At 50.5% G+C, this 17,270-nt stretch overlaps 7 protein-coding genes across 7 annotated transcripts; 3 read left to right on the top strand and 4 right to left on the bottom strand.

The window, feature by feature from the left end:
• Positions 1 to 306: 306 nt before the first annotated feature.
• On the top strand, positions 307 to 567 carry LDX57_006774 (MoaD/ThiS family protein; the record flags this gene model as incomplete). Its single annotated transcript, XM_046088492.1, has 1 exon — positions 307 to 567. One exon carries the CDS (start codon positions 307 to 309, stop codon positions 565 to 567), a length of 261 nt encoding a protein of 86 aa, XP_045944462.1.
• A 503-nt stretch (positions 568 to 1,070) lies between these two features.
• On the bottom strand, positions 1,071 to 1,821 carry LDX57_006773 (uncharacterized protein; the record flags this gene model as incomplete). The annotated part of the gene is made up of 3 exons (XM_046088491.1): positions 1,071 to 1,161; positions 1,244 to 1,572; positions 1,660 to 1,821. The coding sequence occupies 3 exons, from the start codon at positions 1,819 to 1,821 to the stop codon at positions 1,071 to 1,073; spliced, it is 582 nt and encodes a 193-aa protein (XP_045944461.1).
• Positions 1,822 to 3,537: 1,716 nt separating this feature from the next.
• On the bottom strand, positions 3,538 to 5,445 carry LDX57_006772 (FAD-binding oxidoreductase; the record flags this gene model as incomplete). The annotated part of the gene is made up of 7 exons (XM_046088490.1): positions 3,538 to 3,861; positions 3,934 to 4,129; positions 4,201 to 4,229; positions 4,302 to 4,556; positions 4,611 to 4,696; positions 4,757 to 4,870; positions 4,929 to 5,445. The coding sequence occupies 7 exons, from the start codon at positions 5,443 to 5,445 to the stop codon at positions 3,538 to 3,540; spliced, it is 1,521 nt and encodes a 506-aa protein (XP_045944460.1).
• A 674-nt stretch (positions 5,446 to 6,119) lies between these two features.
• Positions 6,120 to 8,430, bottom strand: LDX57_006771 (Hsp70 family protein; the record flags this gene model as incomplete). Its single annotated transcript, XM_046088489.1, has 10 exons — positions 6,120 to 6,325; positions 6,375 to 6,510; positions 6,575 to 6,770; positions 6,828 to 6,937; positions 6,994 to 7,099; positions 7,157 to 7,409; positions 7,465 to 7,531; positions 7,589 to 7,633; positions 7,693 to 8,291; positions 8,376 to 8,430. 10 exons carry the CDS (start codon positions 8,428 to 8,430, stop codon positions 6,120 to 6,122), a joined length of 1,773 nt encoding a protein of 590 aa, XP_045944459.1.
• A 1,473-nt stretch (positions 8,431 to 9,903) lies between these two features.
• On the top strand, positions 9,904 to 11,608 carry LDX57_006770 (uncharacterized protein; the record flags this gene model as incomplete). Its single annotated transcript, XM_046088488.1, has 3 exons — positions 9,904 to 9,912; positions 10,026 to 10,650; positions 10,705 to 11,608. The coding sequence occupies 3 exons, from the start codon at positions 9,904 to 9,906 to the stop codon at positions 11,295 to 11,297; spliced, it is 1,227 nt and encodes a 408-aa protein (XP_045944458.1). The 3' UTR covers positions 11,298 to 11,608.
• A 141-nt stretch (positions 11,609 to 11,749) lies between these two features.
• MSU1 (exoribonuclease II) lies at positions 11,750 to 15,127 on the top strand (the record flags this gene model as incomplete). The annotated part of the gene is made up of 3 exons (XM_046088487.1): positions 11,750 to 11,899; positions 12,087 to 12,433; positions 12,505 to 15,127. 3 exons carry the CDS (start codon positions 11,750 to 11,752, stop codon positions 15,125 to 15,127), a joined length of 3,120 nt encoding a protein of 1,039 aa, XP_045944457.1.
• A 1,192-nt stretch (positions 15,128 to 16,319) lies between these two features.
• LDX57_006768 (uncharacterized protein) lies at positions 16,320 to 17,201 on the bottom strand (the record flags this gene model as incomplete). Its single annotated transcript, XM_046088486.1, has 3 exons — positions 16,320 to 17,005; positions 17,070 to 17,088; positions 17,160 to 17,201. The coding sequence occupies 3 exons, from the start codon at positions 17,199 to 17,201 to the stop codon at positions 16,320 to 16,322; spliced, it is 747 nt and encodes a 248-aa protein (XP_045944456.1).
• Between the last annotated feature and the right edge of the window lie 69 nt (positions 17,202 to 17,270).

Genomic DNA, 17,270 nt, shown 5'->3' with positions numbered 1-17,270 from the left:
TATTGATCCTAGACTCTGGGGCGCTCAGTGAAAAGTCATAGCAAGTCAGATTTGAAACGGAAAAGGAAAGAGATCCGATTTCCATACAGTAGGAGACTATAGTATGAAATCCCCAGATATCCTTATCGATAAGAGAAACTGATAAGGACTGCCAAGACCCCATCGCATCTTCCCCTCTTCTTCTCTCCCTTCTCCAACTTCCATCTTCCTCCTCACTCAATCTCTCCCTCCAGATTTATATCTCAAACCCCAACAACTCACCCCGCCAAGTAACCAAGAGAAATAAAATCAAGATCCGAAAGGAAAATGTCCACCTTCCATATTCACTACTTCTCCACCGCCTCCACCTATACAGGAAAGCCGACCGAAAGCCTACCCGCTCCGCTCCCGCTCTCTCAACTTTTCGAGGTCCTGGAGTCCAAGTATCCAGGTATGAAAGAGAAAGTGCTGAGCAGCTGCTCGGTGAGTCTGGGCGATGAGTATGTGGATGTGGATGGAGATGGCAATGGGGTGGTGATTGAGGCGGGGAAGGAGGTGGCGATTATTCCGCCTGTTAGTTCGGGGTGATCTTGATTTTGGACATCGGAGGTAGGTTTCTAATTGATGCCTACTGTGGTGGAAACAGTACTGATTATGACTGGTAGTTTGGGTTGAATTATTGTACCTCTATGCCTCAGTCAGAGGGATTGAGTGTACTGTTCATTTGGGCTACGCTATGCTATTCCAGATTAATTAAGCGATATGAACCAACGGCAAAGAACGAGACAAAGATGATCGAAGCAAGAAACAATTAGACACGAGACGAAGCCAACGCGAAGGAAATGGACCGCGAGAAAGAAAAGAAAAGATAAAAGACAGAAAAACAAACAAGATGACAGACCAATTATTAATACCTCCACATTCAATACCGCCGATACCTCAACCCCCAGGGCATCGCATTCTATACCATCCCATTATCCCAGATTATATGCCAGAGATTCACTTCACATATCCGTCATGCCAGTACCCCATGGACATTATCATCGAAGACGCATCACACCCGGTGATGATTCCCAGGACCAAATTCACAATCAACCATCCAATTTCTCCGCTCCAGCAGTAGCAGCCTTCTTCTGCTTCCACAGACAAACGCAGCAGATTCCAGAGAAGAAGAACATAATACTGCACACCATCAAAATTAGCAAGAATCCCTGACTGTCACCCCCAAATCCATCGGAACACAAGGGAAGAGGGAAGAACATACCACAACCCAATACTCAACCCCCACACACTCTTCGCCTCTAGACACACATCCTTCGACGCGCCGATCAAACTCCCATACTCGACCTTCCCATTCAAACTCTTCAAATAACTATCCAGATGCGTGGCGAACGCATACGCAGAGGACCCCTCGCTAGCGACTTTCGCGATCTCATTGCATTGCAGATAAGAAAGCGGTTTTCCGATGATCACGGCCACCACGATGACTGCGATCAGAACGAGGGTGTCGGCGATCGCGGACGCCAGGAAGGGAAGGATATCGTCGAGGAAGAGGATTGTGGTGATGATGCAGTAGATCGTTGCGATGCACGTCTGTTTTTATCAATATTGTTAGCTTTTCACATTGATTGATGGGACGGTTCATCTGTGAGGACATGCAACGGAGAGGAAGTCACATACGATGGTGATGGTACCGATGAAGATTCCTGGAGGAGTGGCGTCGTTGTCGACGATCTCGGCGATGAAGTTGGCGGTAAGACCGATGATGGCGATGAGGCAGCAGGCTTGGACGATGCGGGCGATTTGGAAGGTTGCGCCGAGGGCTCCGTATTTGTTAGGCATTTTGATATTAATGGGGGGTTTGATAGCAGAATCAAGGCAGGAAAGAGCAGAAGAGAGCGTGTGTGCCGCAGAATCAACCTGACCCGATGATAGTGACGAATGCAACAAGTAGAGAATACGAAGACGATCAAAAATCGAGATATAAGAAAATGAACCAGCTAAGGAGAGTATATTAAGGAAGTCGGGATGTCCAGCAACAAAGGAGTGTTTGCAGTAACAATTAGACAAAGGAACAAAGGAACAAACGAACAAAGTAGAGAAATATTATAAAATAAGCTGAATGAATGGATCTGATATCTAAGTATTCTTTCATCTGCTTCAGCAAGAACAATCCTCTTTATATACACAACCCAAATCTCATACCACCCAGACCATACCAGCCAGGATGAACCCCAAACAAACAGCTACAATGATAAAATTAGCACCGGACGGTCTAGATCCCCAAATCTAGACCACCCATCATCATCCCAAAATAGAGCCCACCGAAAAGCTCTAGCAAGCCGCATACAAACCAAGCAGATCTGCAACAAGAGCTTGCAGCTAAACACAGAGCTAGGGCCTAGCTAGACAAGCTGGTCCATGGCCAGCGAGTAAACCCCAACCAACCATCCCCGTCGACAGATCGACCCAAGCGCCAGGCTCACGTCCTCGAACGCAGTTCCTATTATAGAGTCCAGACCATGGCCCAAGTGCAAGCGACCATATGGACCAGAACTAAACGCACTGAGCCTCTGCCGATAGGACGGCGGCTATATCCCGTCTCCATGTTTCGTCTAATCTAAGTAGCATCACTCACCCTGTAGCTAGAAGCTAATTAAGAGCCAAGCGCCTACGAAACCACCCATACAGATCAACCAGCGGGAACAGAGCTATTAGCGCAGCGCTTAAACTAACCCACACAGACCCGTAGAATTACATGTTTAGCCTGACACTCGTACCTGCAGCCGCCCAGCCCGCCCAACCGGCCAGTTAGGGTTCATTCTCGTATTCCCGCCGCGGCCTCCCGTCCCGTCCTGGTCTGTCTTACCCTGCCCTGTTTCAGGACCCACCACGGCGCCTGGAACACCCACGCGTGGGCTTCCGCGCGGGCCTCTCAGCCAACGGATCGACGAGCTTATTTTGATCTGACACAATCAGGGATCTGGGGTTGAAGAGTGGGCTTGGCGTTTCTTTGTGTGGGTTGTTTGGGATTGTTTGGTTGGCATTTGAGGGGCTTTGTTGTTCATTGGTGTCAAGCTGGGCTGTCAGTTTATTTCTGTGAGGAAGGTGTGGGGATGGGAGATGAGGCTGTGTTCTAAGTTTGTATACGTTGGGAGTATGGCTAGTTTTTGGTGAGGGGTTCATGCATTGGGTTGATGCATTGAGTTGCGAGGAAGGGTAGGAGGTTGTTGCGGGCTTGGTTGGGTTTACATTAGGGTGTGGTGAAGATCTTGCTTGATCGCGATGCTGTCAAAGGGATTGGGGGTTTGAACCTACATCAGAGTCTATGCAAAGGTCTGGGGAGATCTGTTGAGAAACTCAAAACGACAAATCGGGTTTAGATAGATAGCGAAACTGCACGGTGCACCGCCCCCATGTACTAGCCAAACATAGACGAATCATAGCGAAACAACAGATTTAGAGAGTCACTGAGATCTTAAGAGAATGACAGAGGAGAGGAAAAAAAATGTGGACCAAGTCGAAAGTACAGCTCACTCTCAAAGCCCGCCCAGTCCACTATCCCAGCCTAAACCCGCCGCTCGTGCGTGTCTGGAAAAACATCTCAGGGTCATACCTCTCTCTCACCTCGCGGGCCCACTCTGTCGTCTCAGGTTCCAACCGTCCCCAGTAATCTTGCTCACCGTCGGCTTCATTCATGAACAAAGGACGGTGCACATCCGGAAGTACACCGTCATCGATGAAATCCTCGATGATGTTCTCGTGTCCTTCCAATATCTTTTGATTCGCGGTCGCAATCGTCTCGTCGAAACTTGCATTAAAGTACGAGAAGTCGAAGTTGACGATGAAGTAGTCCTGATCGGTGGAGAAGTTATAGAGATCCTACGCAGTAAAAGAAGTCACTCCGTTAGTACTTGATCCGGGGACAATGAGAGGAAAGGGCTAATGACGTACACCACCTCTATTCTTAACCTCTCGGGACATCTTGCGAGGCAGCGGCTGCAGTGCCAACGCCCCGATCATGTCTGGCACGTCCAGAACTGTCGCGGTGGTGTTGAACCAGTGATCACGGATTTTCTTCATGACTTGGGGGCCACAGGCGGCGTTGGGAACCGGCATCGTCTCGGTAAATGAGGTGTATCGTCGATCCCTGGCGACTGGTTAGTGGTGACTGAAGAACATTGACGTGTCGATGTAAGTGGTGGTGGCAGGTTAACTCACTTGAGGATGTGGATATCGTTGGCTTTCAGCTGCAGCAAAGAAAGATTATCCATTAACTCAACAATCTACAAGTGAAAATATCCTGGTCCAGACCCACTCACCAGCTCGTCATATGAATCCCACGTCTTAGTCACCTCTTTGGGATGGAGGGCGGTGAAATTGTCGAAGACACCCTTAGGCGGCTGGGGCCCATCGTAGAACGTAAAGATGACCCAGGACTGGAGAGTAGGCGTGTACTGGGTCGTAGCGATGATACCCGCCTTCTCGTCAGGATAATACTCGGCGAAATCGCGAATGGCTTTCATGACCTGGACAGCTTGGCTGGAATCGGGATAAATGAATTCTCCGCCCCAGACCTGGAAGATGGCTTAGAGACTAAGATTGTGCAGCCGGAGAGTGAGAAATCAAACCTTGTGATTCTGAGGCTGGGTTTGAAGCCTATAGGAAGTGACGATGCCGAAGTTGTTGCCGCCGCCTTTGAGAGCACCGAAGAGACCTATACGACTGCATGTTAGGGCTAGCATGGTCAGGTGGTTTGATCCGGGCTGAAGCTTACCGGCGTTCTCCTTCTTATTGGCATTTACGATCGTTCCGTTGGCAAGAACCACTTCGTAATTGACCACGTTGTTGGCTGCCCAGCCATACTGGGTACTCAAGAAGCTCATTCCGCCTAAGTGCAGTTCACAAGTTAGTCAAATACCCCCTGCCAAACCAGAAGATAGACATACCACCAAGCATGAGTCCCCCGACTCCCACACCCCCAAGTCTCCCACCGACAAGTGCTCTGCCCGTGCCCCGAAGCTTCTGTTGAGCATCTTCCCACGAGAGTCCAGGACCAACGAAAGCCGTCTTGTCATCTGGATTGTAAGTAACCTGGTTCAGTTTCTTGGTGGAAATCAGTAGACCATCCCTGACGCTCGCAAATCCGGGACTGGCCATGTGGCCGCCCGACTTGACGGCGAACAGATCGTCAACGTCATGCAGCGCCTTGACAACTTGGGCCATCTCCCGAGCATTGGCAGGTGTAACAATACAGGACGGATGAAGGTCAGCACAGATGCCTGACCAGTAGTCCTTGACAATGCGGTTGTATTTAGCAGTGAAGTGCTTTTCAACGGTCAAGCCTTGGGCCTCAAGCTCGGAGCAGATATTGGCGGTTGCGACCGGGGCGAGGATCATGAGAATGAACATGTAAATGAGGGGATGGAGGGCGAAGGCTCTACAGCCTGATGGGACCGAAGGCATGGCGTGGCAGAGGAAAGGGCAGTTTAGATGGATATAGGAAATTACAATAGAGGAGAATGGTGAAAGACAAAAACGAATGGATGGTAGAACTTGTTAGGTAGCAAAGGGCTCGTGGCAGCATCCAAGAGAACATTTTTATGCGAGAAGGGTGCACGTGCATTTATATTGGAAATCAAGAGAAAATGGAACCATCCGGCGAAAAGATAACCGGATGTCTCCTGTTTGTGGCAGTGACTTGTTTACATTCACCCTCGGAAGAACCACTCAGATGACTGATGTCTCTCAACTCAACAGATCCAAAAGAAAAGTATTTGTTTACACCGTGGCATAACATACCGAAAAGACGTGAATATGATCATCTAGAGCTGCCTGCTCGTGGTCGCGTGCTGATATTTTTAAATTGAGCATGAATACCAAGCATGGTGATGTGAACTCACAAGTCTAAGGGCGACCTTTCTTCATAGTCCTAAAGGAAGTACTAAGCTGCACCGCAGAAAGGAAAACAACAGAAAAAAAGAAAAAAAAAAAAAAAAAAGAAAGGAAAGAAAAGAGAGAGAGAGAAAACACCCCACTAACCTAACACGCAAACAGTACTGGCAAAGAGGAAGATGCTCTCATACAAACAAAACAGACACTCTTGGCTCCTCCAGTAGATCGGAACTCCCGTTGCATCTTCATGCTAAGTTGAGAGATCCATTGTCACCAATTACCTGATTCTGTGCCCACACTTCCAACTTGATGGACCCGTCGCTCTGCCCAAGGATAACGTGGACATTACATTCTACCAAGTAGAATAGGCAGTTATTGATATTTCTCTGAGGCATTGACTCCAGGTCTAATTTCTGTAAGTCGCAGATAACTGGCATCGTCAGTCGCACACCTGCTGGATGTTAGAACAGCCGGCATCACACGGATTGCTTCTGACAAACCTTCGTGATCGAGCCGAACTGGAGCCGCGTCCATTGTTGATGAGTATACATTACAAGACTTTGTTGAGAAGTCATCGTACTTGTGGACGAGGAAGATCGGGTAGTCCTCAAAGTCGTCGGTTTTGTATCGAACCCCCTAAAAGGCAGGAAAGTAAGCGCTGCTGGGCTTGCAAACGATGTACCGCGACCGATGAACTTACCTTAGACACGAGCCAGGTGATGGTATTCGTGGCGGTCCTGCCACTCGATAGTGAACTGAGGTAATGGTAATCCGCAGTATAGAAATTATCCATTGTCATCGACGCTTCGACGCCGAAGTGGCAGTGGGAGACCCTTGTTGCCGGTCGGAGAACCCCTGATCCCCAAATTGCGGCACCCCGTACCATGGACAACTGTCTATCGGTGGAAGATCAGCAAAATCGTTCAAAATGTGTGATGAAACCTTGAGCTTACGCCTCGTCGGGCCTGTAGACGATTGTTGCGCCGTTAACCGCGAAGCGATTAGAGATGGCCTGGAAGACATATGGGGACAAACAAAAGCCTCCAACCAGGAATATCTTCTGCTATTTGGTTAGTCTGTGGCGCTTGTAGTAATGAGTGAAGGTCTCTATAGGCTTACATTTATGTGTATCCTTTGTGGAAGATTGTATGCGGCCACCATCTGACGGCTCAATAGGTTGCAAATAGTACTCAAAGCCGGGTTGAATAACCCACGCAGATCATCTCTATCACCACAGTCAGTACTGATTGTACTTGTAAGAAGACTCATACATGTGACTCACGCGGAAAGAAGGACCTCAGCCTTCCGTATGTTGTACCACCTCGGGTTGTATCCCCGAGACTCCATACGTAGCGGAAGCTGAGCCTTTGACTGGTCGGAACCGTCGAATTTAGCCATGCATTCCTCGAAATTCGCCATAAAGAGACTTCCTGGGGCCCGTAGGGGAAGAGGGGCATCGATAAATGCATCGCCGAACCTCTCTATCATAAGAGTGTACAGTGCGCGCTGTACTGTAGTGGCACCGCAAATTGCACCTGGTCAATGTCAATTCTGCTGGACTCAAGTCTTCTTTCGTTGGGTGTACTGTACCTGAGGAGGCACTTATCTCGCTGTACGAGTAAGGGTCGACCTCGTCTATGTAGTAGCTGACTACATCCTGCATTGGTATACTGTTAGCTCTCGTTCACCTCGTGATCCGTTGCGCTGTACTTACTGTGGTGCCTCCGCCACAGTCGCACACGAGGATCGCATCACCCGCCTAGTGCTCAAGAGTAAGCAGAGATTCGATAAGTAAGACGGGGGATAGTGAGAGCCTACCCAGATTGAATAAGTCGTGGGTGACGCCTGGGCGATGATATCGGTCATGGCCGCATGAGGCTCGTCGATGAGCACTATCTCGGCTGAATATCCTCCAAGTCCTGTGTCAAAGCCTGCCTGGACAGCAGCTTTTATCGTTCTTTCCTTGGCGATCTCTGACCAGGTTGTGGGAACGGCGAACCAGAATTCCACAGGAATTCCGTCGTAATTCCCCCGGGTGACTTTCGCGACATGATCTTTCAATGCCCTCATTATGCATCGGTAGACTTCTCTCAAGAGGTCCGCGATGACTTCGATCGGTGTTTTGTTGTCGGGAATCCAGAGTGCTCCGCCTGCCCTTTCCCACGGCCCAGTGCTCAATGCCCACAGTTCATTGCTGGCCTCGTCATCCAGGAAAAACTTCATCCATGATGATGCCGTCATTCCTGGTTGAATCTGAAATCCCCAACGTCTCTTCTGGGCTCGCGGGTTGTGCACGGGGTACGCAACCGCACTGGGTGCCTTGGGGGCGTGCTTTGTACCGTTGTGGGACGGCCACCGGTTGAAGGTGACAACTTCATCCGGGCGGCGGGAAGAGGACGGGCAAATGAAGGCCGCTCCTACGGCGAAGACTCAGTTAGCTCTCATCCAGGGTGTATGTGCATGCGCATGCATGTGCGTGCAATCTCTGAGCAGGGGAATACCAGTATAAGTTAGACCGAAGTCTATGGCAACGACGATAGTTCTGTTGTCATCCATGTTGATCTTTACGGAAATGGGTTCTTCGTAGGCAAGAGGAAACGAGGGATTGAAGGAAACGAACACTACGAAGAGATAAGTTGTGTAGACAAACACTGGCCTATACTGGTCTTGTGCAGATGGAAGATTCACTTGGGAATTTGGTACTCTTTATATTCCGTGTGAAGAGGTTTGGATTGGCCTATGGACATAGATCCCGATAAAGGCTGGCTCCCCTCAGTTCTCGCATTTGAACCACCGGCTGGTATGGAGTCGTATAAGCCATATACCGTCGCCACTGACTCAGAAATGCTGCCTGGAAATTTCAATAGATGAAGTTTCTGTTACTGCTGCTCGTAAGCCCCTAGCAGCCAAGACATGCTACGAGAGGAGCGTATACCTGCAGCAAACGCCAACACCTGCTCCTGAACCGCCTCCCATTCTCCCATCCCTAATTGTTCTTCTTTGCATGCGTTTCAACATATTGTATCCGATATGGCTATCCCCCTCATTCTATCTTGCCGTAAATCTTGGGGAATGGCTCCTGTATGCCTTCCTGATGATTGTAGGTGACGACTGACCGCGCGATAAGCGAAACCTGAACTGCGCCCTCTTTTTTTTACGAGGTGTTAGACAGTCGCGAGATCCTCAGACACAGAATGCTCCAGATCAGTTTAAATCCCAAGACATGCCAATGGTGGCGTAACATGGCAAAGACTCACGATTCGCTCTGCCTGTTACCCTCGCCATGATTCCTATCCTCTTCAGGCTTGTCCGCCGCTCTTCCCGTTCACTCCAGGCCTTCCCCGTTGGGCTCCTTTCTTCAAAGTTCTGTTGACCGCTTCCTGTCTTAGTTATGACAACAAATCGTTGATGATCCTTCAAAGTGGCTACCGGTGGCACGAGACAAAGAGATGCGGTCAGTCGGCGAAACACGGGACGAAGGTGCTTAATCGGCGTTTTGAGTGGAAAGAATAAAGAGATCCCGAAATAACAGGACAAACGGCAAAGGTCCGTTGCGTTGTGGGCGCGCTTTGTGAGGCGAAGCCCGAAATATCCTCAGAGTCCTTCTTTGAATGACCTAGGCATGAAGGTTACGACACATACTTTCTTCTAACTTTCTTCTTTTTCGCCGAAAGTTGTCTCTTCCCCTTGGTTTGCGTCACCTCCTCGTACATTTCAGATTGCAGTTATTCTGTGATTCCAAGATTTACGCTCTACAAATTCCCCCTGAGCTCCCGACCAGACAGGGTTGGTGAGACATGGGAAAACGCCGAGCAAACGCTGGCGCGCCACCACCGACGAAAACGAAGGTAAGGCAACGAGGAGAACCCTTCCATTGCGTCCCAATCTATGTGGCTCTGGCTTTGGGCCGTCGATTCTATCCCTGCTTGGTTCTCCCAATTTCCTCCGGCCTATGATTAGATGTACAAACGCTCAGTGACATATCAAACCACACAGAAAAGGGCCGCACAATCAACGTCCCTGCCAAAAATGTCACAGGTAACGGATCAAGACCGTGATAGAATTCCCTACCATCAACCAGTATACCCCTCTCCCTCGAATTGTTGAATGGTTCCACTTTATCTAATATTCCTTGCTCCGTTCGAATACAGGACAGACGTCGTTCTCCTCGTTTGAATCCCGATCCTCCCGATGTCAGCACAACTTCAGACCCCAACCCTCAGAAAACGGAAAGGGGACAGGGCTCAGACTGCCATCGGGATATATCTCCCAAGCACGACGACGGAAAGGAATCAGGCGAGCAGACCCCCCAGTATGACACGTACGGATCCGATGATGATGACATTGGTGGACGATTGTATTCTCCTGGGTATATGTGCCCTATTGGGACGCGATGGTATCCTCCTAGTCATGACGATATAGAGCCCGATTGCTCTTTGTATGATCTTTATCAGTGGATCGGCAACCACGTGGAGGGGGATGATGTCGTCGGGGAAACAATATTGGCCAGTGAGAAGCAGGCAATTATGGACGCCTTGGACGGTTGGTGTCTTTACAAGAACTGGGATTCGCTGGCCGATGCTCTGCCACAAAGGTCTCTGTGGGCTATGCCCGAATTACTTGCCCGAGCCTTGGTTGCCAAGGATATCGTCGAGACGATCATGAAGAACCCCTTTCTCTACATGGACTTAGGTGATGATGTTTCTGGTCGAGCCGATGCTCTACCGCCACCTCTGGGACTGGAACTGTATCTCCTGTGGCAAAAGCTTCAGAAAGGTATCTGTACAACCCCGCAAAGACTTTCACCCAGCTAATTCTGTGCTATTATAGTCGATCGGGTTGCCGCACATAAATGGCGAGAACAGACTGTTCACCTCATGAATAAGGCGCTCCCCCACCAAAGGCCCAAGGACACATTTGCAGGGGTACGAAGTCTGAGGCTTCGACGACGTATTGCCAGACAGCTTGCCACCAAGATGCTGGACAAGTCCAGCCCCCTATATCCTTTACTTCGGAAAGATGTGGACGCCCAGACCAAGCTTGCGCTATTTAAATGGATGCTGCGGATCTATCGCCATGCAGCCGAGAGATCGGTCAAAATGTGGGTTGATGAGCTCGGCTATCAGTTCTATACCGACATCCACCAGATTGGCCTCTACGACGAAAACAGCGAGCTCTACCATATGGAATGGCAAACCTGGCTTACTTTCAATGACAACAACCCGAATGGCCGGAGAACGGTACTGCTTCTCGCACCACTCATCTGGCAACTGCAGTTCGGCGTCGAACCCACTCCTCGGGAGGAATTAGACGGCTTCTCGCCAGCTCCGGTGGATGAGGATGGTCATCCGAATGTGATTGTTTGTCGCGGCCTGGTCGTGCTCTCGAAGCACGTTGAGTCGGAACAAACGGAGGAAGTCTAGTCATGGCGTGGTGTCTTCGATGCGCAATTTTGTTGGTTTTGTTGCCGTAATTTGCTTTTGCTTTCGGTTCATACATCTTAGCATCGCTTGGTGGTCCCCTGTTAGCTGATAGGGGTAGATGTTGTCCATTCCTTCGTTTCGGGTATATATCTCTGTCTGTTCTAATGATCTTTGTGCGTGCGTATCGAAGAGTCAAGATGTTTGTGATGCCTGATTTATGTTTCAGCTCTGGATCAGGAGAAAAGTCTTGCGACCTGATGTCTCTTGCCATGAAATTTTGTAGAGTATCTGAGAAGATATTTGAATCGTAGTTCCAACAAGCCTGACGATGCGCAGGCAACAAGGCACTGACCCTAGTCGACTTGGAGAAAGTCATGACGTGGCTAAGGCTCTGCACCGCCACAGCCCACGGATCAGGTGACCATACCTGACCGCCTAGGCGGTGAGGTGATATGCTGCCGGCAGAACATCCAGATTTTGCGGCCTCCGCGGGCCTTCGCGATGTCATCCGTTGGATTTTCCCTTCAGGTCGGCGCATGTACGAAGGCTCGAGAATGACCTTGAATCTGTTGAGGAGTCGAACCTCCCCAGGAGTGGCCAGGGTAAACTGCTCAGCGCGACCTAGTAGGTCCCTTTTTTCAATCTCTCGCTTCAATTCCTCATATTCCAACACACGTTTGCTTGTATCGCGGTCGCCACCTCGGCGATATCTAAGCAGCGACGCGAATGTAAGTCGGCATAGTGTGGCTGGATCGACTGATTCAATGGTTTTAGCTGATCACCTTACAGAGCTCTCCTGCAAACCCGAATGACCTTGAATCGTCAGCCTCGATCGACGACATTCGCCTCAAAACAGAGTTCGAAAAGCACAAAGACATCCGAGACTACTTGCGCAAATGGCAGAACAACAACTTGAATCCCCTGGATCCGATCCGGGGCGCTCAAGCGACAAATGTCCCGGGTCAGTCGTCTCCTTGGATCGGCAACATGCAGAGCGATGCGACGGAATCCAACGATTATGGTAGTGAGGCGCTGCGAGAAGCCGATGAAGACGTTGGAGAATTCGACAACCTCGCTGACGAGGGTGATGGTGCGCACGACTTCCTGGAACCGGGAGATCTGGTGGCGCTATCAGCGTACGTTAATTCTCAAGCTTTGTACTCCTTATGACCGTTGTTGACTTTGTCCTTTTCTTCGTATGATCTAGCCCTGACGGTTTGATGTGTTTCTCCATCTATGTGCGATCGATGTTCAAGCAACAACAGTTCTACACTATACGGGGGAAATGGCGCGTTGCCTACGACAGGGATATTGAATATGTGAAGAAGGGGTTTGCTCCCAGAGAGTTGGTGGATCCGCTATATCCGCATTTCCCTGACACCATTGCACAATTGAGCCCGCACCTGCAGTCAACTATTGAGGGTGGCGTGCCGAGGCCAGTCGGGGCGCCTCTCGTGAACATGATGAAGACTTTCGATGAACAGGCGCAGGAAATCTTCCAGAACCATTCGAGTCGATTGTTCAACATGCATGACATTGTGGCGGACGAAAACGATAAATTGGAGTTCACTCTCAAGGAACTGGCATGCAAGGCATTGAACCTTGAGAAAGACCAGCTAACGCCTGCTGCACTCTGTGCCGTTCACCACGCCACCCGCCGAAATCAATTTCTCATTCAGAGGGACCGCAGCTCGCCGTTCTCCGATAATTATCTGGTACTGCCGAAGCGTGTCGCTCAAATACTGGAAACGGTGACCAACTGGGTGCGCGACCATCAGAAACACATAGTTCAGAGTGGAGGTTTAGCGGGAATGGGGATACCACCAGAAAATCGCTTGCCTCAATTTATCCAAAAAGCCCGTCGTCTCATACAACACAGCCGAAAGATGCGCTCTCCCACGACAATGGCGTCGGTTGGTCCAACCGCACATCGGTTCCAGCCTGGCGAGGGTGGGACATCGGTGACTGCTCGCACAGTTCAGACAGAGCGCACCGAGGCATTCAATGCCAATGATCGTATCATAATTGAATTCCTCAAGTTGTGGGCCATTTCATCTGATCAAATGACCCTTGGGACTTTGCGATCTGCTGGGTCGCATATTATGCGAACTACTGGAATGTATGAGTCACTAGATCTAACAGCCGCAACTGTTCCGTTATTCCTGCAAGAAATAGGAGCCATTGCCCCTTGGGATAACCTACGATTGCTGGATCCAAGTATAGCTCTGCCCGGACATGGAGTTTCGCCCAGCTCTGATGCGGCTTGGGCGGATGTTCAACAAGCTTCCGAGCAATTCAAGTCTGATGGCGTCATGGACACGATGCAGGATACCCGAACGGACTGGGGTGACCTGCCAGTGTACTGTGTGGACAGTCTGGATGCTCAGGAGATCGACGACGGCATTTCCCTGGAGCGCATCCCGGGCTGCGATGATACCTTCTGGATTCGTACCCACATCGCCAACCCGTCAGCGTTCATCGACTCGAAACACAGGATAATGCAATACGCTGCATCTCGTGTCCAGACCCTCTACACCCCCGAACGTACTTATCCGATGCTCCCCGAGACACTGACTCAGGAGCACTTCAGCTTGGCCCCTAATCGTCCCACCCTCACATTTAGTGCAAAGATGAACCTCAAGGGCGAGGTTCTGGAAACAGACGTTTCAAACGGCACTGTCAGGAACGTCGTATATATCACGCATGACAAATTGCGTAGTTTATTCGAGCCTGAGACACAAGGCTCTATGGAGTCACTGGCTGTTGGAGGAAACTTTCAACCCGAACCCTCGCGCAAAGAGATGCGAGAAAGCTTGTCTTCCGAAGATGAGAATACTTTCCACACATTGAGGAAATTGATGCTAGCTTTTCGAGAACAGCGTCGCAAGAATGGTGCCATGGAGTGGCCCTCGCCGGTCGACACCTCAGTCTCGATGACTGTAGGGTTGGAACCATTGAAACCTCACCTTATGCCAGTCGAAAACGCGACTTTTGTTCTGGGTGACCCCATTATTCGCCTGCGTCAACGCGAGGTGGATCCCCACGAAGTGCCCGATATGTCGAAACGTGACTTGGTCTCTCTCCTAATGAACCTGGCCTGCTGGGTCTCTGCTAGATGGTGTGCCGAGCGTAACATCCCGGTCGTCTATGACGGGACGTACTATCATCCGGAATATCCCCAGCTGACCAACCGCAACATCGCCAAGTTTGGTGGGCAAAGCTGGTTCGAATTGGCCGCACCCAAAGGAGTCTCCGCGTCAACAGCAGTTCGCCACGTGCCACTAGGACTTGACGCCTATGTCAAGTCTACTAGCCCGCTTCGACGATACACCGACTTGTTAGCCCATTACCAGATAGAAGCTGCACTGCGGTTTGAGCACGAGAACGGTCGCCGCCTAGATGCAACGACAGACGAGTCTTTTCTCCCTTTCTCTCGCGAATACGTGGACAACTACATCGCCAGTTCCCGCTGGAAGCGTAACCGCCTCAGGAGCGTGGACCGCGCGTCTAAGCAGTTTTGGGGCTGCATGTTGCTCTTCCGAGCCTTCTACTTCTCGGAGTGCGCGCTACCAGAAACCTTCAAGTGTTTGGTTCACAAGCCTTACAGCAGCATCGCGCTTGTAGGAACGCAATCTGGACACGGTTACGCGGGCGTGATCACATCACTCGGGATCCGCTGTCAGATCCTGGCCCCTGAGGGATCGCCCGACATTGACGTTCTCAGCGTGGTGGAAGCCAAGATTCACCAGGTCGATCTATCCCGTCTGGTCGTGGTTATGGAAGCTACGCGGGTATTGAAGCCGTTCGAACGGGTGGGTGAATGGCGTTGATCGTGTATATTTTCTGTCAGCGGCACCAAATCACCTCACATATTACGATTGCGGATTTTGTTCAAGGCGTTCTTGAATGCATCGACACTTCGCAGCAGGGGTGTGCTAGCCTCTCCTTGCGGGAACCAAATCAGCATCAGCCCGGCGTTATTCGTGTATCTTTCTCCGTATGTACCATATCCCCTCTACTTCAGTTTCATGTACTATCAATATCCCTTGTGTATAAAAATACTATAAACATATACCTCACCATCTTTTAAATCCAATATCCCCAGCAACGGTCTCTGGGCATGCAAATGAACAAACTGAAGGGGGAAATTAAGCGTACGCACAGCACGCATTATACGCTAGGAGTACCATCGACAATATAGGGTCAAATGACCTGAAGAAACGACAAGCGATCATCTAACGCTAAACCGAAAACTCCGCCTGCGAACCTACAGCACTCTACTGTTAGCCATTCTGATATCTGCAGTAGCATGCCTGTCCTCCAGCCCCCAATCCACCAAAACGTGTACGCCAGGGACCACCAATACATCCTAGCCGTCAATCTATTATCGCACTTGCAGCATGGAGGAAAAAGCCACACGAAATGCGACTATCACGCGCCCCCATAACAAGCTGGGCCCAGCACGGAGGCAAACCCACCCACCCCCGTACAAGGAGCAGAATGCACGAACAAAGACGCCACGACACCACTGGGTGATGTGCTAATTAGGTATTCCGCCACCACCAAGCTCCGTAGACCAGGCGCGCGGAATGTCTCACGTATTATTTATTTGAATTCGCGTTTATTCGCTACATTCGGCGGAGGGAGTGGCGGGACTCGTATTCTGCATGCAAGGAGCGCATGGCACTACTTACCGGGAATGTAAGGGGGCTGTGGAACATTGGTGGGGATACAAAGGGATTTTTTATGCGAGTACGAGTCTCTTGGAAGCTTGTTTCCACTTAGGTGCTGGGCTTGTGCGGGTCGAGGGGTTGGGTTGAAACTATCTAACTATGCACGTACAGTACAGTCTGGACGTCGGTGGAAGTTCACTTATCACGAATAGGGCTACTGCTATTCTTCCGCTCACGAGACTGTTACATTAGAGAGTTGCTGTCAGATTGTGAGGCAAAGAAAAAAACGACGTTAGACATATAGAACATGTAGATCATTTGGAAGTAAATAGCTGGAACTATATCCGCTCTAATCACTCCCCACCCCCGACATCAACCCTCGAACGACCTCGGCGATTTCCCGACATGTTCCCATCTCCCGAGGAACGGCATGACCACCGCCATGATCAAAGATCTCGGCCTGATCGGGGTCCCAGAAATTGTATAGCGCCATCGAGGCATCAAGGAAAGGGTCCTGCCCGCCCACCACGTGACACGCCGGGATGGTGATGACTTCATCAGGGAACCGATCGGTCAACATTGTTTGCCCCGTCACCGGATCCATAGGCGGCCATCCACAGACCAACACCGCGCATTTGATGCGTGGTTCGCGATCGGATTCCCTCTGCCGTCGCGCCTCCTCAAACAGAAGCGTCGTCGCCATCACCGCCCCCTCGGAGTACCCAATCACGCCATCAATGTCCCCCTCGCTGTCGAGGATGCCAATCAACCGATCCATGACCGCCGTGATATTCGATGGCCGTGGGTCGTGAAGCATGTCGACTACAAGACGCATCGTCTCCTCGGGAGTTTCGCGCTTCGGGAACTCGCGGATGTTGAATGCCGTGGTTGCTAGGTTGACTTCGACGAAGCTGTAGTTGGGCGGGGGTCCGAAGAACCCTTCAAAGTCGGCGGGCAGCTTCTTAACTGGGATATCGCCCTGCGTGAAGTGAAAGCCGGTCTTTCCGTCGGTGTTGAGAGATTCGCAAAATGGTCCTAAGTTGCATCCCCAGTGAGTCGCAAGTCCCGCCACGAGCGCCTCACGGACGTAGTGACATACCAAGTTGTGCTTGAAAGGTCTGCTTATGTCGAAAGGAAGATGTTAGAAAGTCTCTAGCTCGAAGGCCTCTGTGGACGGACGCGAACGAACCTTGGAGTTGCAATAGCCCCCAGGCAAGCACAAAAACTTCATGATGGATGTTGATCTTGAGTGCTGAACTTCACGATCAGAATGTAGGCGAGAACAGACCCAAAAGATTCT

This window comes from Aspergillus melleus, assembly GCF_016097325.1.
Source record: "Aspergillus melleus strain CBS 546.65 chromosome Unknown contig3, whole genome shotgun sequence".
Classification (NCBI taxonomy): domain Eukaryota; kingdom Fungi; phylum Ascomycota; class Eurotiomycetes; order Eurotiales; family Aspergillaceae; genus Aspergillus; species Aspergillus melleus.
This window is presented reverse-complemented; position numbering and strand designations above follow the sequence as displayed.